We start from the raw sequence: 21,713 nt of genomic DNA, 5'->3' as shown, positions 1-21,713 counted from the left end.
TAACAATTTTCAGGCATCAGCCAGCATCTAGCAATGTGAGCAAAAGGTAGTATGTATGACCTCAGTACATTGCACTAATTTAGTTGTGTGTATGCTGGTATATGGTGCATGTCCTCTGAGGAGACTCATTTACTGTATACACATCTGTATGTGAACTGAGATATTTTGGAGATACAAGGTTTTCGTTCAGAATAGTGCAATAAAATTAGCAGAAAAATGTCATATTTAAGTGTGCAAAAGAAAAGAAATGTGTTTGGAGGTCTTCAAAGAATGTATGACTGTATATTTTTTCTCCTCATTTGTGTCAGTCATGAAGTCATCAATGATGACTTCAAATAAGGCAAGAAAGCAGCAATTACCATTACAATGTTATATTTTAAATGTATTTTATTTAATTTAGTTTCAACATTGTTTCCCCTTTTATTGTTTACTATTTCATTTTGTTTGCTGTAGTATTTATTACATTTTTCTGATGAGAGTTGATTTCTGATGGGGTGGATATGAAGGTAAGTAATATGTTGCGTAGCCCCTTCAAATATTCAGTAATGGCCTTGATTTGTTGATTTAATGTAGAAAAAAGACTTCACATTTGTCCAACTACTAGCACATGCCTTTCTGTGTTGCAGTGTTTTCTGCTGTTCTTTTTCTTGCAACTAGCTAATATAAGGCAGTTAGGTTGGAATGAATAAATCAGAGTGCATTAAATAATACAGTGAATGTTTTAATACCAGCAACCACGTTCCAGTGCAACCAATAAACTGGTTGTGAAATATATTGTGATTTTATACATGTGTGAAGGCACCTTAATGTTACTCTATAGCATTATGCTGGCGTATAGTATGCTCATATGTGTGTGTGTGTATGTGTATATATATATATATATATATATATATATATATATATATATATATATATGAGAAACATCTAATTTTTTTATTTATCATGGTATGTCTAATTCAAGATGTATGTCAGTATAATTTATATACCACCCTTCTCAACATTCGTTTTGTATTTGCAGCCCCCAAGTCTATCCACTATCATTAAACAATGCCACTTAGTGGAAGACATTGGAACTCACCAAAACTTGATATTTCCATCCACAGGATTATGATAAATGGAAAAAACATGCATGTTAGCATGACAAACAGAACAAAAAGGAATAGGCTAATTAGACTTAAAAGGCATATAGAGTAGAGAAACAGTGGGATAGTCCGTAAAAGATAGCTTTATTTAGTCTGGGGCACATCTGTGTTACATTATATTTGTTAATCTTTTAGAATACAAACTGGCTTTTCAAAATAAAAGCAAGGTCGCTTTAAAGTTTATTTGTTTAAAACACACTTGTCACCTTTAATAAATACTCTTTGTTTATACAAGGACAACTAAAGATAACAACAGTTAGACAAAACAGTAACAGTTTTGTTTGTAAAAGTCAGAGGAAAGGCAGACACAACAGAAGCACGCCAAGTGCTAGAGGACAGTAGTCACACAGAGAGAAAACAAGAGAGCTATTTAAGACGAACTGGACTAATGCTGCTCTTTTGAAGAAAAGCCATTTCGGTAAATAAACAGTGGAATACCAAAGCACCATCTGAGGCGTTCACCTTCACTTAATACTGCAGGACTCCAAAATTTAAATTCAAGGATACAGTACAATTTCGAGCTCATTTACATGTAAATAGACCACTCCTACTTATAGGGGATAAGCTAGAAATGAACTCCGAATTCCAAATTCAAGTCCTTCATTAACAGTCCCGACTAATGTTTCACAGAAATGGAATAATTTAAGTTCTTCAAATGTTCATTCTGGACAGGATACAGTTTGTTGTATAATGTTGAACTTAAAGCTTTTCACCATTTGGTAGTATCAATGTACTGCTAATAAATATTCTTGACCCAAATAGATGCATTATATCTTCTGGAAGAAACTCAAAGACATTGTGTTCCCTTCAAGCTAAGCAGCCCATAAAATCTATTCAGTTAAAATTCACAAACTTTTCATTTAACTTTGGAACATTTTAACAGTGGAACATCAAACCTCTATGGGGTTCTATTGCTCAACTCTGGTATATCTAACTCCCAACCACATTTCACAGACATGAACATTGATCTGTGGATCTACAGTATTGCCCTTCTGACCTATGTTGATTTTATGTCGAGGTAAGAGCCATGTAAATTGAAGCAGAAAGCTAATACTGTGGCTGGGCATTCATTATTCAGCCATGGGCCCTTTTACAGGTAAGCAGATCCTGTGCAGGACAAGTTCTTGGTCAAAAAGGAGGCAGGTCACACATACAGGCCATGATGGGGTGCCTCAGGTTCTACACTAGGTGAGCAGTGGATTTGAAAGTTTTAAGAGTAAGCTGAGGTTCTTTCCAACACATGATAACTGTTAATTAAGAAGCACTTTAGCTCTCAGTACATCTGTTGTAGGTGATGCATACAAGAACACACGCACATTTACAAGCTCGGTGACACAGATCCCTTGCTCAGAGGAAGAAGAGAGACGAGGGAGGGATTAAAACACAGGAATAGGCTTTGGCAATGTGCACCGGTGCTTGTATCTCACCTAGAAACTAAAGGAAGTACATATAAACATAAATGGAGTGAGAATGGCATAGAGTGAAAGGAAAAAGAAGGTGCAGGTGGAATGAGGAAAGGCAAGTCAACTACAAGGCTCAAACTGTTGCTATTATTGATTTTTGTACACATTCATGCTTTGAAAATGCAATGCCCCTTTGGTCTCTAAATGGTGAATCCAAGATGGTTCTTCTCTTTGAGACGAGGTAAGAAACTAAAGACAGACATGTTAAACAATCATGAGTCCTCCTGAAAGCAACAATCAAATCCTTCAGGTAGCAGAAAAGTTCTTCACATTCAGAAAGTTTTTTTCCCTTATAATTGACAAATGCATACATACAGACCTACAAACACCTAGCTACATACATAGGTTCACACACATACTTAATGACACACCCACTTGTCAACCATATAAAAAGAAAAAAAATTATATATATATATATATTTCTATATTACTGTGTTAACATTGAGAAAGGTGAAACAAATTCTAACACGAAAAAACATCCTTATGTGTTTCATTTAAAGCAGTTGATAAAGCACTGCTCTTTTCCCTTCTCTATATCACCGTTATATCAACACTGTTAATAAATGTTAAACTACCTCATCTCCAACATTAGCCATGACATTGGTTAATGCTCCAGTGTTCTTCAGCCGCTGTCAGGTTTTAGCTGTTTATTCGGTACTCGCTGCAGAATTGAGTTTTTATTCATGGGCTCTCAGTGCTCAGTGTGACTTTTTGACTGATTCAGCTTCATATTTTTTGTCTCATTTATGCCAAGACAAAATAACAAAATCAAACATCCTTCAATCTTTCCAATCTGGAAGACTTGTAGGCTTGGCGGATTCTGGCCAGTTTGTGGATTTCATGGTGGAACAGCGACTGGCCACTCTGTAAAGGGTTTGATCAGAGGGCTCAGTTAACGCACTTACACTGGGAACTCATGTCCGGTCTGTATCTTTAATGAGACAAGAAGCAGCTCCTGTTACTTCCCATCAGGTAGGGGGAGATCTATCCCAGCCCACTGGGGAAGGTGAGATGTTCCAGGCCTGCTGGGCCAGATAGAGGACAAGCATCAACGTGATGGAGCAGTCCATCTGAGAATACTTCTGGAAGCACAGAGATGTGTCAGCCTGTGTTACCTCCTGGGGAGCTTCCGTGACTCAATCAAATTCTGAATGACAGCTCAGGAGGTGGAGCCCTGAGGTGAGAGCAGACTGGGCATCTAAAAGTGGATCGTATTTACCATGTAAGCTGGTCTTCTGCTCTGACTTGGTCAGATGATCTAATAGTTCAGTTGATATTAAACGTCCCTTGTGAATCCAAGAGCTTGTATTTACTCTACAGAAATGGTAACTAAGCTATGACACAGCACTACCACTGAAAAAAAGAGCAAAAGTCCTTATGAGGTCCCTGTGAGAGGCCTCAAACTACAGTACGTAGCGCTCTCCACTCCATTCAAAGGTATTGCAGGAATGTTACACATTAGTTTGGTTCTTCTCTGGAACTGTGTAAGAACATTTTGAGTAAAACATTTTGGGCATGTTATTGAGAAATTTTCAACTGTCTGGCTCGTACTTCACCAAGTACTTAAGACCAGATCTATACATTCACAGGCCTGTTGTCTAAGCCCTTCAGCCAGTTATACTTCAACTCAAAACCTGGTATGAGAGGATCTCATCTATTGCACCAATGAAAAGAGTTTTGTCTTTTCCATCATTTGTCCATCTGTCCATTCATCTCTCAACTGTCTCACTCCATCTACACATGTTCATGAATCACTGAGTGGTCCCAGAGTGGCTGGAAGGGACCTCAGATGCGGCCATTGCCATGACTACTGCCCCGCCTGGGGGTCAGGCTGTGTGGTGTATACTGGAGGTCAGAGGTCACGGTCAGGCCACAGGCCTCACAAGCCAATACCAGCTGCCTCAGTGCATCCAGAGCATCCATTTTAGCAGTGCGCAGGAGATCACACTGACCCTGAGAGACAGAGAGAGAGAGAGTATTAATTAGAGAGAATATTAAGCACACAGAAGATTAAAGGAACAAAGCTACAGACACAAGGTTTGGACACCCCTGGTCAAATTACATGTTTTGTTGAAAACAAATCAAAATAAGTTACCATATTCTCTAAAGCAGGGGTCCGCGGCTCGTTTGGAGTTAATGTATAACTGCTAATTCACCCTTTAGCCCTGAAGGGTGGCACTGACTGCTGTTCACATAGTAATGCAGACAACATAGCTAATATCTAGCTAATAATGTCTAGTTAATAGCTAACAAATTTAAAGCATTTAAAATCTGCAATGACAAAATGTCAAATATTAAAATGTGCTGAAGATGAGTTTCTGGTTTGAATTCTCCTGTTCCACCTTAAATGATGCCACAGTTAATTTCTAGTGGCTCAGGCACCATTTAAAGTGGAACAGGGAAATTTGAACAAGAAGCTGGCGAATGAAAAGTTGACCCTTTTAACGTTGCTAGCTAGCTAAGTTAATATCATAGTATACACAACTTAATATGTGTGCACTAAGCAATTTTTAGCCATACATTAACCTCAATTTAGCACTTTGAGCATGCTATTGAAGAACTCTATTCAACTGCCCTGCTGGTACATCACTGAGTACTTAGGCTCTTTTAGACTCTTTGAGCATCCCAACTACATATTCATGCACAGAATCTTCTTCTGTGCCTGAAAAAGTTTGGTCTAGTTCCAGCTTTATTTGTCTCACATAAAAAGGTTGCAAATAGGTGTTTGGGGTGCTTATTCCCAAATGAAACTTGTAATGTGCGTGATATCTTCTTCCTTGTATATGCTGTGATTTTTCCAAGTGAGTGCAAAAACTCATTCACAGATCATTCAGATATCTCAGATCTCTGTCTGACTTTTGTTTCTATTCATGTGCTTTCTTGGTCAGAAAGGTAGTTTGAAATACAAAATGAATAAAAAACCTATAAAGTTTCAGCTTTGTTATCTCACATTATTTACATATTAAATAAATACAACAACAGTTGAGTCTGAGTTGAGACATCACAAGATTAACAGAGAAGAGCAGATTAAGTGGCAGAAATAGACACATTTTGGCAATGGCTAAAAATAGTGCTGAAAACTGCAAGAACATTGTATCTGAAGGCTATTAGGATAGTAAGAGACTGTGGGGGAAGAAAGAATCATGACGGATTATCCACCTTCAGCACAGTGATGTTCCAGGTGAAGCTCTCAACGGCTTTACTCTGCTTTCTCCCCTTCAAATTCTCCTTTTCCCCCAACTTGGACAGATCCTCATGGTATACCATGCCTGAGAGAGGAGCATGACGCACATTAAACAGACCTAAACATGCATATACATCTGCCACAAATGCACACAGATATGTATACAGGTGACAAATTGAAGGAAAAGCCTGAAGAAATGAGAGGAAAGACATAAAAGGTGCAGATCTACAAACAGGTCTACTGCATGAAACAATTAAGCAATTAATATCCTCCCATTCTCTATGGCATGTATAAAAACCCAGAGCTGACCTCGATTTAAGGGCAAGAGCTAAAGGTCTTAAAGAATATATAGTATTGGGACATGGAAGGCAGGAGTTTTAGTAACAAAGACTCATCAACGGACTAGTGTTTCAAAAGGAACAGTGACTAAATGGAGATCTGTGGGAAAGACATCAGTAAATAGGGCTGGAAAGCACACATTCAATGTTCATGACACTCATGCTTTAGTGCAGGAGGCCTGAATGCTTGACTCCTAAAGTGAGAAGGTTAAGTAGCTCTGTTGTGCTTTCAGAGGCATTTTGCTTTTAGCTGGGTCCACTTGTCCCCTTCGAGGGGTCACTGCAAATCATCCATCCATCCATTTTCCAAGCCACTTCTCCGTCATGGTCGCGGGGGGGTGCTGGAGCCTATCCCAGCAGTCATTGGGCAGAAGGCAAGATACAAACTGGACAGGTCGCAGGGCAGACAGACAGACACAGACAGTCACTCACACCCAGGGGCAATTTAGCATGTCCAATTAGTCTGACTGCATGTTATTCTAATTGATCACCTTCGTCCTGTGATGAAATATTTTTGGACTGTGGGAGGAAACCGGAGAACCCATAGGAAACCCACACAGACACAGGGAGACACTCCACACAGAGAGGACCCCGGTCACCCGGCCAGGGACTCGAACCCAGGCCCTCCTCGCTGTGAGGCGACAGCACCGCCACTGCAAATCAATCCAAAGTTATTCTAATTGATCACCTTAATCCTGTGATGAAATATTTTTATCCACACAGGAGGGTCTCTTCCAAGATAACAATACCCCATGCACAAGGACATGAGGGGTGTAATGTAATGATGTAAGTGACATAAATGGCTTTTGCAGTCACTGGATCTAAACCCAACTGGAATTGGGAAAGGGAATTCCCTTTGGAACATTTTTACCTGACATGCTAGACAGCGGGTCCCCCTGGAATGGCAGACTGGGGTGGTGGTCCCACTTTTTAAGAAAAGGGACTGGAGGGTGTGTTCCAACTATCGAGGGATCACACTTCTCAGCCTACCTGGTAAGGTCTATGCAGGGGTACTGGAGAAGAGAGTGTGACCGATAGTTGAATCTCAGATACAAGAGGAACAATGCAGGTTTCGCCCAGGTCATGGAACACTGGACCAGCTTTTTACCCTCACCAGGGAGATCCTGTGGGGAGTGCTCCGGGAGTACAGAGTGAGGGGCTCGTTGTTACGGGCCATTCAGTCCCTGTACAAACAGAGCAGGAGCTTGGTTAATATAGCCGGCAGTAAGTGGGAATGGTTTCCAGTCAGGGTTGAACTCCACCAGGGCTGTCCATCGTCACCAATTCTGTTCACAACTTTTATGGACAGAATTTCTCGGAACAGCCAGGTGGCAGATGGTGTCCAGTATGGTGACCTCAGGATTTCACGTCTGCTTTTTGCAGATGATGTGGTCCTGTTGGCGTCATCAGGCCGGGACCTCCAGCTCTCTCTGGACCAGTTTGCAGCTGAGTGTGAAGCGGCTGGGATGAAAATCAGCACCTCTAAATCTGAGAGGGTGGAATGCTCTGTCCAGGTAGGGAGTGAATTCTTGCCCCAAGTGGAGGAGTCTAAATATCTTGGGATTTTGTTCTCGAGTGAAGGATGGAGCGAGAGGTTGACAGGCGGATTGGCGCGGCGTCTGCAGTAATGCGGATCCTAAACCGGTACGTCATGGTGAAGAGAGAGCTGAGCCAGAAGGCGAAGCTGTCAATTTCCCAGTCAATCTACGTTCCGACTCTCACCTATGGTCACGAGCTTTGCGTAGTGACCGAAAGCGGCCAAAATCAGCTTTCTCTGCAGGGTCGCCGGACTCTCCCTTAGAGATAGGGTGAGAAGCTCGGCAATCCGGAGAGGCTCAGAGTAGAGCCGCTGCTCCTCCACGTTGAGAGAAGCCAGCTGAGGTGGTTCGGGCATCTGGTAAGACTGGCCTCTGGACGCCTCCCTAGGGAGGTGTTCCAGACATGTCTGACGGGGAGGAGACCCCGGGGAAGACCCAGGACATGTTGGAGGGATTATATCTCTCGACTGTCTTGGGAATGCCTCGGTACCCCTCTGGAAGAGCAAGATGAGGTGGCGGGGGAGAGGGAGGCCTGGGCCTCTTTGCTTAGGCAGCTGCCCCCGTGACCAGCACTCGGATAAGCGGTGGAGGATGGATGGATGGATGCTAGACAGCGCTCTCCACTGGCATCAAAACATTGAGGGAGTATCTTATGGAAGAAGGGTGTTACATCCCTCTAATACAGTTCCAAAGACTTGTAGAATCAATGCCAGTGCTGCATTGAAGCTGTTGTGGCTGCTTGGGTGGCCCAACACCTTGACTTAATGTGTCACCCATCTGTATGTAACTCATCATTACTGAGAAAACACCATTTATAGTGTGACACCAGTAGAAATAATGGCTGATATGTATTTCTGGTGGTTAGATACACTGTTTTCCTCTTGATGAATCCCCTCATTTTCTGAGTCTTTTCTAAGCTGCCCTTTTTGGCTCCCTCATTTTCTCTCTAATTCCAAAGCTGCAGTGAGGTGCTCATCCTGTTCCATTTCACACACAGCATTCCATTTCTCTACAGCTTTTCTGTGTTCAGAGTTTATTTGCACACGAGGACACAAAGGAGGCAAGTCCAGCTTAATGAGAAATGTCATGTAATTTGTGTGTGTGCGCATGAGTGTATGTATGGAGAGAGGGAAAGCTAGGATGTCTCAAAGTTTATCTCCATCTGCTTACTGAGTATAAGCCTTTTCAGTGATAGCAGACGGCATCACGGTACAATGACACTGGGCCACAACAGTTCAGAACATGAGCATCCTGTACCTTTTAGTACAAATCACTGTGATAACACACAGTCATCTACTCTCAAATGTTTGGAATCACTATATAAGTTTATAGTTTTTGGAATCAATATAAGTTTAACTTTTCTGCAGGGACTTTTTTATCAACGTTTTCAATTTGGTTGCAAATGTACGCTGGGGCTCAAAAATCTTTTTTTCCTTTAAACCTGGAAATAACCAACAGAAAGTTTGAGAATTTTTCAAAAGTTATGATGTGTAAAATAATGTGTGTATATATATATATACATATATATATATATATATATATATATATATATATATATATGGGTGTGTGTTAGTCACTCACACACACACACACACACACACACACACACACACACACACACACACACACACACATATATATATATATATATATATATATATATATATATATATATATATATATATATATGACTATTCAAATTTAGGCAAATTTGTGACACTGGCTATGTCTAATCCACTTATCAGAGGCTTCCGCACAAACCTGTGGAGCTTAAGTGATTGTTATCATTAAAGTAAAACAAACATCATACTTACTAATCTGAATCTGAAATTCATGTTAAAATTCAAAGATTCTACTTTTCTCTCAAATTGTTTAACTAAATAAGTTAAAGAATATGCAGAATGCCTCATATTTCAAAAGTTATTAAAGCTTCAGGCAGATAACTTGACAAGAAACAACTATGATGAGATAATTATACAATGTTCTCACCTGATAGCATCTTGTTGTTCCCAGAATCCTTGAAATATTGAATACTAAAAGCTTCTTTGGGGTTCTAGTTTGTATTATTTAAATCGACAATAAAAATGACTAATATAAAAAGTGATTCCAAATGTTTGAAAGGTAGTGTACCAATATAATGACTGCTCTGTGGGATTAGTATTCAGAAAAAGTAATTACACAGACACTTGGTGTTAATGAAATGAATGATATCAGCTGTTAATTAAACACTGATCACAGTATTAGTATCAGCCTTCTAGGAAATTACATCGCCCAGATGGACGAGGCAGCATCCCTCTCCGTTATCTTTTCCAATTTAATATCCTTCTCTCTTTCTCCATCCTTGACCCACCTTCTTTCTGCACCTGAGCGATCCTCTCCTGCACGCCATCCGCATTCTCTATTAGCTGCCTATTGGCCGAGATCATCTGTGAAGGACACAAACACACAGACGATAAGGTTATTACACACACACACACGCACACACACACACACACACACACACACAAACACGCTGTGTACTTGTCTCACAGTGAGCGGAGACCCTGCCTGCTCTCTCCCACAGTGAAGATATTTATAACACTCACCAAGCCAGACAGCTAGGCCAAACTTGTCTGTCTAACTGTCTGCCCCTCTCAGATACAGCACAAGACCCTGAGCCAACAGCCCACCAGGGAAAGAAGGAAAGATGTGTGCAAGCTGGGAAATTATCAGGGCTGACATAGAAAATAAAAAGCCTGTAAAAATGATTGTGTAAAATGAGCAAGTGTATAAACGATCAAGTGTAAAAACTGAAAAAGCCAGTGGAAATGATTGAGTGCAGAAATAAACAAGTGCAGAAATGATTGAGCCAGTAGACTCATCCTGTAATCATCAATTACCAAGTTTAAAATAAATAGGTCTGTAGAAATGATCAAGTTTAAAGAAGTGGCCATGTGCAGAAAGGATCACGTGTAGAAATGGTTAAGCCTGTAAAAAATTATCAAACCTGTAGTAATGATCATGCCAGTGGAAATGACCATGCCAGGTTTTAAGCCATGATAATGCATCTGTCATAGCAATTTAATCTGAAAGAATGTAAACTGTGCTGCAGTAAGCAAGCAGAGGACAGTGACTCAAGTTGTGCTTACTCATGCACTGATCTCTATACACCAATGATTATAAACCCTAGAGTGCTGGAGTACTCCTGCTCTGCATGTTTTGATGTTTATTCTGCTCTAATGCACCTGATCAGCAGTGCAAACCCCTGACCAGCTCAGCACTGCAAACCCCTGATCTTATAGCAATTTGACTTCTGTTCTTTTGCATTTCTGTCTTTCTCAGCAGACTACTGCTAATGTTTTATGTGATTGGGTGCTTGTCATCATGCCTTCTTATGCACCTGCACAAAGATTAATCACAGCAGGTATGTAAATCTAGATTAACAGAGACAGTTAATCACTGATATAAACAAGTTAATGATGTCTATGTTAGCTGTGAGTTTTGTGAAGCTGAAACTCTTTCAGAAAACCTAAGCTGAACCTGATTCATAGACAGAGCACAGAGCAACACTCTTGTTGTCCAACTACAAGTCAAAACAAATGGCATAACATGAACACCACCAACAAATCTTCCAGTTTTTCCCCCTCATCTTCTCTTTTTCTGTTGTTTTTAGCTTCAGATGCATACGTCCTTTTTTAGACAAGTTGCTTTCCCCTCTTCACTCCAGTGTCTAAGACAACATAATGGTACAATAATATAAGTTGTAAGGAGGCCCCAACTGACCGTGGAGCCCTAAGCAGCTGCTTACATTGCTGCTTATTAAGTAGAGTCGACACTGGAAACACACACACTCACATTCACAGTTGTTGACCCAGAGAGAAATAAAACATTGAATCCAGTGGCCAGATAAGCCCAGGTCTAATTAAGGCAGAGAGGCAAAAGAGCATATCTGTGACTCAGTCATAAGACTGGAGGACACACTGGCAGGTAATATTGAAGGCCCGTGATTTGGCTACCATCCTGCCTAATTTTGAATTTTGTCAATTTTTTAAATTAAAATAATCCACTGATGAACAAACAGGATGAACAGGATTAAACAACATAAGTGTCAAAGCACATCAACTTCAACTCCATATCAAGCAGTAGCTGTGATTTCACACTCGACTGCTATGCTCTTCACTGTGTTTGCTTAAACTGTCTGTGGTGCTGCCAGACCAGTCTCTCTCATTTCCAGCCCTGAAATTCATGTGTTTCTCACTTACTGCTTATTCCCTATGGCTGCTTGCTGTTTGATTTAACAAGGCACAGCTATGAGATGATGTACTGACAATGTATTTTTGTAGTGAAGTAGCTCTCCAATCCTATATATATATATATATATATATATATATATATATATATATCCCTGTACTCCCTGAAATTAAGTGGAACGTCATTAACACAAACCCACTTATAACAGCAGCCACTGGGCAGTTGCTGAATTCTGTGAGTATGCATTTGAATTAGTGTCATGCTATGCATGCTAATATAACGTTTTTTCAATACCAGGGTTGCGAGACAACACACACTGAATTGAACACAGTTACATTACATGCTATAAAATGTGCAATACTGGAAATTGTTTCTACAATCCTATTTAACATAGTCCTTGATATTGTTAGTGATAAACAATAAACACTGTTTTTGGAACTGGAAATAAGTGGTTTGATTAGGCAAGCTGTTTAAAATGGTGAGGGGAGAAAGCAAGCCTGAGCTCGAACATGCAAAATCCTTATATTTATCTTTTGTTTGGGAACATGAGTATCAAATACTCATGCTAATGCTAATATCAAGTATCAAATACTCATGCTAATACCTCAATCATGCTAACTCACTTGCAAAGACATCACCAAAATATCTTAGCTATTGAAGCAAGAAGAAAACACAAGTCATAGGATTTAAGTACCTAGCAAGTGTTGCATCTTAACGGACAAAACAAATTATTTACTCCACAGAAATGTTTATAGCTGCCTCTTTGCACCACTATATAGTTGTAGATTCCACGTCTATTTGGTTACATAGACCACCTCTACTCGTTTGTGGATTCCGCAGTACGCTCAAAGTGACTGAGCCACGTCAGAAAAAACTGTCTCTCATTTCAGACAGAAGGTAAGAGCCACACTTCATATACAAACACAAGATCAGATTGTAAATAAACATGTAATGCTCAGATTATGTAATCTGAAATGTAGTCTTATAGTCCACAAATTGTTTGTTTATCATTATGAACCATAACAACATGTAATATATATTTAGCACTTTTCCTTATTTTTTGTTTTTTTACTTTTGTTTTTTTATTTTAGTCTTTTAAGGACTATTCTATCTGTTATATTGGTTAGAAGCCGGAGAGAGCAAGATAAGAGCAGACTGGTTTAGTCACTGATGGAGTGTGTCAGTTCTGCAGAGACTGCTTTATATTTATGCATCTCTTTATTGTTGATGCAAAATGTTAAACCTGAAAAGTCAGAAAAGCCCACCAGAGTAATTTTGCTTATATGTGTTGTATTCTGTCACCAGGGTAAGGGCTGTATGACATGGACAAAATAATATATTTTAATTATGCTGTCTTGCAAAACATTAACAGGGAATTCCATAATTTTTTTTCAAAATCTGTGCATAATTAAACTAAGCAGACCAAATTAAACAAAGCCATTCAGACTGGTGTGAGAGAAAATGGTGCATTGTAGGCAAACACACCGACTGATTTTTTAATGGTGGTGATGACAGGAATGACAGACATTTTCATTACTATTCAAACTGATCAGTAAACCTACACTAGTTTTTATACACTGTATGGCTGTATAAAAGAGTTCACATGACTCAGTTACATCCATTGCTAACAGGTGTATAAAATAAGCACATATCCATGCAATCTCCATAGACAACCAAGTAGAATGGATCATGCTGAAAAGTGATTGTAAACGTGGCACTGTCATAGTATGCTACCTTTGCCACAACTCGAATTGTTACTGTTACATTTGCCCTAGTCAAATGTAAGTGCTATTATTTGGAAATTGAAGCATCTAGAAGTAACAACAGCTCAGCCACAAAATGGTAGACCTTGCAAACTCACAAAGTGAGGGCACTGATTGCTGAAACACTTTGTATATAAAAATCACCTGTTCTCTGTTAAATCACTCACAGTAGAGCTCTGGACAACATCAGCACAAGAACTGTGCATTAGAACCTTTATGAAGTGGAATTCCATGGCTGAGCATGTGTACACAGAGCTAGGGTCACTATGTGAAATGCAAAGTGCTGACTGGAGGTCTGTGTAACACCACTGGACTACAGAGCAGCAAATATGTGTTTCACTATCTGGCAATCTGATGGATGAATCTGGGTTTGGTGGATGTCAAGAGAATGCTACCTACCAGAATGCATAGTGCCATAGTGCATAAAGCAAGTTTGGTTGAGAAGGGATAATGAGCTGGGGCTGGGGTAGTAGTAATGCTACACAAAACAAAGTCATTTTAAATGATGTTATGCTTCCAGTGTTTTGGGGAAGGCCCTTTCCCATTCCAGCATGATTGCCCCTGGGCACAAAGCAAGGTCCATAAAGACATGGTTAGTGTAGAGGAACCACAGTGCCCTGAACTCAACCCAGATGAACACCCTTGGGATGAACTCTATAACGTTCATGGTTTTGGAATAGGATGTCCAACAAGCTTTTTTGGCCATATAGAGTATGTAACATATACAATGGTAAAATAGTGGTCCAATCCAATTTTAAAAAATGGGAACTATTCTGCCTTTCAAGACCATTATGTATTTACATTTATGTCTGCCATGAATGTTTTTTTTTAATGTTTATCATAAAACAATGTCTAAGGCATCATGCAATATATTCGTAATCCTTTCATATAATTCTGTGATGTATCTTTTAGAGCCTTTGGATCCACTGTTGTCAACAATGCAGATTCAGTAAGTCTTTCAGGAGCCATCCATCCATCCATCCATTTTCTAAGCCACTTCTGGAGCCTATCCCAGCAGTCTTCGGGCGAAAGGCAGGATACACCATGGACAGGTCGCCAGTCCATCGCAGGGCAGACAGACAGACACAGACAGTCACTCACACACTCACACCTAGGTTCAACTTTGGATTTCCAATTGGCCTGACTGCATGTCTTTGGACTGTGGGAGGAAAGCTGTATGAGCTTCTGGGATGGGTTTCATGGTATGCTTACTGTGTTCATCTGATAAATAAAACCATAGATCAAAAGGGCTATATAATAGTCTGTGTGCATGTTTGTGTTATTCACCGTGTCATAGGCATTCAGAAGTTTGCGTGTGGTGTCATTCAGGTTGCCCAGAGGCTCAAGGCAGGGGTAACCATCCTTCAGAATGAGAGTTGCCCCTGGGGGCCCATCGGGACCTTGCAGCCTGGTGGCCAGGCTCTGGATGCACTGTTTGAGCTTTGCCACTGGGGGGAGCCCACATTGCTCTTTGAAAGCCACTGTAGCACTCTACAGAAATACAGAGTAAACAGAAACAGAACACAGATGTGTTAAAATTCATAGCAGCTCAGAGGTACAATAATGCCACCACAAACACACAAATACATGGATCTACTTGATGATTAAGAAGACAACACTGTTCTTTTTATTTGTGTTTAGCGTCCTACAATATAGCAATTCATTTTATCTCAACACTGACCGATAAAAGAATTGTGTTATCACAGATGTAACCAGTACTGAATTAGTCTGCCTCAATGTTTGTGATTACACTGATAAATTAAGATTTATCCAACTTTTTTTATCCAACTGCTTTTATCCAACTTCTCAGTTTTGGCCAGCTATGGACAGCCCTAGTTTTTTTTGATGCCTCATTCAGACAGGAGAGCCATTTCCACATGGCAGAATCATATACCTACTGCCTTTATTACCATAAACCACCTGAGGGACTGCTTGTGTGTGTGTGTGTTTGACAGAAAGAGAGAGTGTGTGTGTGTGTGTTTGAGATAAGCAGTTCTGTGGAGTGGAAGGTATTTATAGATATGAAGCAATCCTCCTCTCCCTCGCACAATTTACCTGCCCTCGCAGTACGCCCAGGTGGCATCTGATCACACAAATACTCAACATGCACACATAAATATCACTCCCATTTCAAATACTCACCACATCACATATTTACATTATACCAGGTTTGTAAATTTTGCTGGCTTAAGTTAGAAATATAGGGGCACTTAACATAGACATTCAAACTAATTTTTGTAATTAAGTCACCCCAACCTACACACCTAGGCAGAAACTGAAGCTTTTTGTGTGTTACTGCATTTTCTTTCACTATATACAGGACGTCCAATGCTGCTTTTACTGTTGAATGCACTAAGAGCAAGTGTGCAAACATTCAGAGCAGCATTCAGATTGCTAAGGGCTTATTATTGATTTGTGTCTTCAAAGTTACAAAATATAGATGCAGTATATCCCTATCAGTGGGAATCCAGGGCCAGAGGAGGCCTACTGTTTTCTGAGAACTAAAAAAAACATAATGTCTGTAGTATATTACATTTTCATTCAATAGAATGATCATGATTGTTGTATTTAATCTCTGCAAGTACTGTAATTCTCTTATTTCATTAGGTTTTGGTTTGAAACATAAAGGTTAAGATCCTAAAATCACCACAAAATCAATCAGGATTTTTTCCCTGTGGTGTCTAGGTAGATACAGCTACGTTAGCTCTCCCATTCATCAGGCCTTCAGAAGCTGAGCAGAAGGGCCCTACCCATCAGATTAACTACTAGCTTTATTAGGAACTGTCATTAAATTAACCAATCACATTTTGATTTTGATTAGGCGGGAAAAATTTCGTGAAAGAAAAAAAGCACCACTCTGTAAGTCTCAGATACGTCATTGACTGAATACAAACGCTCCCTTTACTAAACAACTGCAACATACAAGGTAGAAAATGTGTTAGTTACAAGCTTTAAACAAAATGTTTTTAATCTAAAATGGCCAAAAAAACATTCATGAAAAACAGCACTATTTTAGTGCTAACATACCATTAGAAATCCCATGGGTGCTAACAGGAATTAGCACTATCATAGAGTTACTTTTTTCAGTTTTGATATTAATAATCCAAATTGAAGATCTGGCTCTAAAAGTCACAGCTCATCACTTACTCTTATTCATATGTTTGCTTGTTTAAAATTTTCAATGAGCTTTTTTGTTAAATCCCGTTCTTCACATATCAAAGTAAAATGAGAAATAATTAAATGAGAGGAACATATTTAAACAGCTTCTTCAGAATTAAAGGGTTAAACAGACATTACTCTAATCTCCTGCTACACAGACACTTACCAGTGCATCCTCTCTTAGGTCAGCGGCCTCTTTGAGTGGAGCGCCGGCTGGGCGAAAGGTGTCATCCAACACTTTAATGCCTGTGTTTCGCAGGGTGACGTACTCTCTCCCACGCCGCGCTCCTCTCCTAACAGACAGGCCTCGTCTCTGGGCCTTACCTCCGCCGCGACGGTTTGTGATGGCCACATGCACAAACAAGCTGGCATGGGGTAAGGGGTCTCCAGCAAGGCCCAGCAGGGGTACGTTCCGGTAGCCAGGCTGAAGGCACTCAAAGGCAATGCTGAACTGGCCGATAAAGTCGTCGCCAATGTAGTCATCATCCAGAACAACAAAACGAAGCAGAGCCAGCTCTGGCATGTTCACCTATGCAGAGAAGAAATGTAATCCACAATGACTTTGTTGTTCAGTAACTACAATAAATTATTCTGTATCTATTACAAAACCAATATCAACAGATAGGTGACAAAAGAAAAGATACAATGTTAATGAACTATATCAAACTAATATTTCAAAGAAGTGAAGAATAACTGGGTTTTTATGATATGGACTCTTTAGAATGGGTGATCAGTCAAAATAATGTTGAATGGATTTTCAGTGATCCTTTTTAGGGGGCAAGTGACCCTAACAGGCTAACAATATGCCCCCCACAGCATAACATAGCCACCAGACCTGCTCACTGTAGGGGTCAAGCATTCAGGCCAGCACTGTTCTCTTGGTGTACACCATACATGCATTCACCCACTTGAGAAGAATAAGGTGAAGGATGACTCTCACTTGATCATTTCACTATTGGTTGGTTTTAACATCACTGAACTCTCAAATGTGCATTTGTCTTTGTAATAAGAACATTATGCACTGCAGCCCTACTATATCCCTCTATACTATTCTATACTATATTGTGGATGGACTGTACTTGCTGACAGTCTGATCACTGCATGGACATTCTCAGTCATATTGGAAACAGTTGCTCTTCTGCCCCTCTTTAGATATTACAGTAATGTACAAGCATCACAGTCATTAGATATACACTTGTAATTGCAATTTCTGGCCCTATTTACTGATGTCTTTCCCATAAATGTAAATGTAGATTTCACTTTAGTTACAGTTACTGTTGAAACACCAGCCAGCTAAGCAGTCTTTGGTTGCAGTTAAGCAGTCTTTGGGGTTGCAGGTCCTCTTGCTTGTCCTCTTGCCATCAGTCTAAATACAAACTCAATTCCAAAAAGGTTCAGACAGCATATGAAATGATAATAAAAACACAAATCAGGGAAATTCTGTTTGACCAGTATTAAATTGAAAAAGGTACAAAAACACATTTTTAATTTTGTATTACTTTATGAATTTTTAAAATATTGGGTTTTTTGCTGATGCATTTCTTAGAAAGTGTCAAGCCTCAACCATCTTTTTTTTTGTTTTGTTTTGTTTTCTTTGATTAATTCTTTTATTGCCAAGCAACAAGCTGGTGGTAACTGTATCCACTCTATAAAGATGTAATTCTACTCTGACGTAGTACAATACACATAAATCTGCAATATAACATATGTCCATAAATGATATACCATACAATACACAATATTTAGTGTAAAAGAATTATGAAAAATAAACAGTAGCTTCATCTGTGCAATCTTAGAAAGACTGGAAATATCATGGACAGACTCTAGCAACATAGGCTACTCTTAAGAGTTTAGTAACCTTATAGCGATACAAAAACGCTGCTCTTGAACAGGAAAAAAGTTTCTTAAAATCCTTGCTCATGAAGTACTCCTATCCTGAATGCTCCATTTATATCCAAGCATGATTGCCCCACTTATTTTTAGGATACTTTATGAATATTTCACATGGTTCCTAGTCTTAAACTGCCCCGTCCCAACTTTTTTGGGAAAATTTTGCAGACGTCAGTTTCAGAGCAAACATATTTGGCGATGAAACATAATTTTGGATTAATTACTAATTACTACAATTACTATGGATCAAATATGGAGCTTGCCTAAGCTGCTCCTTCATCACACACATACAAAAAAGACCACTGACTATTGAAATCTATACTCTCTTTCGTGGATAAGCAAAGAAGTGCATGTATGGCACACCTTCTCACATAGACACTAAAAAGTGGGTAAGCTTTGTGTGTTTTTGTACTCACATACAAACTGATGTAGGACTTAAGACAAAAAGAACACACAACAAAGCTACATGAGCCCAACAGCCCACCCTCACCCAGACAGCAAATCACCAAACGCCACACGAAAAGCACAAATCTCAATGAAAAAAAAGAAATGAAGACAAGAAAATTGTGCATGAAATAAACTTCATATAAGACCTCCACAAATATAAATAAATCCGTATGAAAGAGACCAGGCTACAAAGTTTACACACACACAGACACACACACACAGAAATAAGGACACACAGATGCTGAGAGATTGGTATTATTAGGGGTACAGTCCACTTTATGATGAATGTGCTTGGTGAAAAAGGCCAGAGCAAAGGAAAGAGGCAGCAATCATCTATCATACTACACCAGAAGCAATGCACTTGCTTCTCCATATGTGTGCGTGTGCATGTATGTATGTGTGCGTGCTACTCTCCCCTTCTGTCAGATGTGCACTCTCCTGTGACTTATAATTGTGAGGCAACAGCCGCTAGTCAAAAAGCTACCACTCCATCAACAAGTGGCATTTTGTGTTATTGTTATTACTGTTGTTATCCTATGTGGAAATAAAACAAATAAATAAAAAGTAAAGCAAAAGGAAAAGTGTTTTTTTACACAGTTTCTTGTATAACAGGAATCTGTTACTGGATCAAATCTATGTGTATGTGTATATATGTGAGTGTGAGCATCCTAAACCCTATGAGAACAGGTAAAGCAGGACCCTCTAAATCATCAGCAGGGAGAGGCTGGCCTCATCTGCATCTCTTAATTATAGCAGGCTGTTTGGAAAGCTGACATAATTAGGTCTATCTAAAAGAAAGGTCAGATCTGTTGAAAAAAGAGTGCGAATGAAATTGGCGCCCCCTGTGAGGAGCGGGCCAGTGAGTGATCTAGACACCAGGCTTGAACTATGATCTGAGTGTGCAGTGTTAGCAGTAGCAGGCCATTAAGTTTTCATAGCATCCTTCCCTAATTAAGAGCTGTGTGCAATTGCACCCACACCTGCATCATTATACTGAATCCTTAATGACAGGTCTTGTCCACTAACCTCATTTTGGCTTCACAACACAGGTCAGCAGTACTCTTAATTACATGTGTTTTATATCCTCACATTTAACAATCAGAATAATGCAAGAAAGATGTGGAAGGTAATAATACAAAGGAAAAACGAAACAACCGTGGTCTTGTTCTTATGGAACAGTGTGGATAATGTATGTGTAAAACAATCAAGTATGTTAATACTGTGCACTGTAGGGTGTATTATACAAACTCATATATAAAAATAAGAAAACAAGTGCAATTGAAAGTGAAACTGGCCATATTACAGACTAAAACACTGTATAAGTCCTGCATAAGGAATATTACCCATTTTACAAATTCTGATAAATTGTGTAAATGTAAATCGAAACTTTCAAAGTGGTTTAAGTCATCCTAGAGAATTCAGATTGGTTCACAGTGGCTGTGACGGAAGGCTGTAGGTTTACCTTTCAGGTGAAAGAACTGGTAATGTACAAAATACACAGCACCACAGAGAATAACATTTTACTATAATTCAGAAACAGTTGCGGGGAATCAGCAGGTTTTCGTATTGGGTGAGCAACAGAGGACCGCCTCTTCAGATGACCCAACAAAGCTAACCAGTGTAAGGTTGGATGCTGACTTGTCTTCTATGTAAAGTGTTTTCCTTGGTGGACAATATGTCAACACATAATTTCTCAGCAAAATATATGTTCATTGTCTCTGGACCTAGCTAACATCAGATAAATTAGATAACTTAATTAGTGAAACAGCTGCACTAGCCCTGCCTTCTCAGTCACGTCCTTAACAATGCCTCCTTGGCAAAATGCTGACGTTTAGGCCTTTGTGTTTCAGAGCAGCAATGTATAATATACTTTCTCACAAATATGAGCAAAATCATTGTTTCACTGAATTGTTCATGTATGTATTTTCTGTCTTGTTGCGATGAAACATAACAATTGCATAGTGATTTCAGTTTTCAAATACTCAACCATACAGTTAACCGAGTACTTGAGCACTCAAACACCTCCCTATATTTATTATACAGTTTATTTGTAAATGTATGATTTTTTTTGGATTTACCTGGTTCATTATAATTAACATTACAAGTAGGTTCACTGGTCATTTTGATAATAAATAAAATGGTTATATTTGCAGTAGAAATATTGTGATTCCTGGTTCCTATCAAGACCACTGTAAAGAAATTCAAGCTGGAAAGTTTCTTTACAGTGAACCATTTTGCATCAAACCACTCTGAATAAACTTGTTGACAATGACTGAATTATGCAGATATAACAAAAATAACATATAATGGTCACTTAATAAGCTCATTGCTGCCTTGGACAAAACATTACATGCCCTCCATGACCAGAGACCATGGTCAGAAAGCGGGGCACCTTCAGTAACAGACTCATTCAGATTGTACCAACAACAATCACACTGTATTACACCTCATCACTGTGCTGGGACATTATTATATACTGAGGCAGTGATAGGACAGGCTCACTAAGCAACAACTGGACACTATATCTCTCTACTCTTCACTGTGCACTGCCTCTTCGTT

At 39.5% G+C, this 21,713-nt stretch overlaps 1 protein-coding gene across 1 annotated transcript in view; it reads right to left on the bottom strand.

Moving 5' to 3' along the window:
• Positions 1 to 1,207: 1,207 nt before the first annotated feature.
• The window catches only part of plcl1 (phospholipase C like 1), a 112,034-nt gene continuing 91,528 nt past the window's right edge, over positions 1,208 to 21,713 (bottom strand). Inside the window, exons 4-8 of the mRNA XM_017706539.2 lie at positions 16,984 to 17,346; positions 14,946 to 15,149; positions 10,016 to 10,091; positions 5,765 to 5,874; positions 1,208 to 4,558 (exon numbers count right to left, since the gene is read on the bottom strand). Of these exons, the coding sequence (XP_017562028.1) occupies positions 4,391 to 4,558; positions 5,765 to 5,874; positions 10,016 to 10,091; positions 14,946 to 15,149; positions 16,984 to 17,346 (921 nt within the window). The 3' untranslated portion in view covers positions 1,208 to 4,390. The remainder of the gene's footprint in view (positions 4,559 to 5,764; positions 5,875 to 10,015; positions 10,092 to 14,945; positions 15,150 to 16,983; positions 17,347 to 21,713) is intronic.

The sequence above is a fragment of the Pygocentrus nattereri genome, chromosome 6, assembly GCF_015220715.1.
Source record: "Pygocentrus nattereri isolate fPygNat1 chromosome 6, fPygNat1.pri, whole genome shotgun sequence".
Taxonomy (NCBI): domain Eukaryota; kingdom Metazoa; phylum Chordata; class Actinopteri; order Characiformes; family Serrasalmidae; genus Pygocentrus; species Pygocentrus nattereri.
Note: the sequence above shows the minus strand (reverse complement) of the source record. Positions and strands in the feature narration are given on the sequence as shown.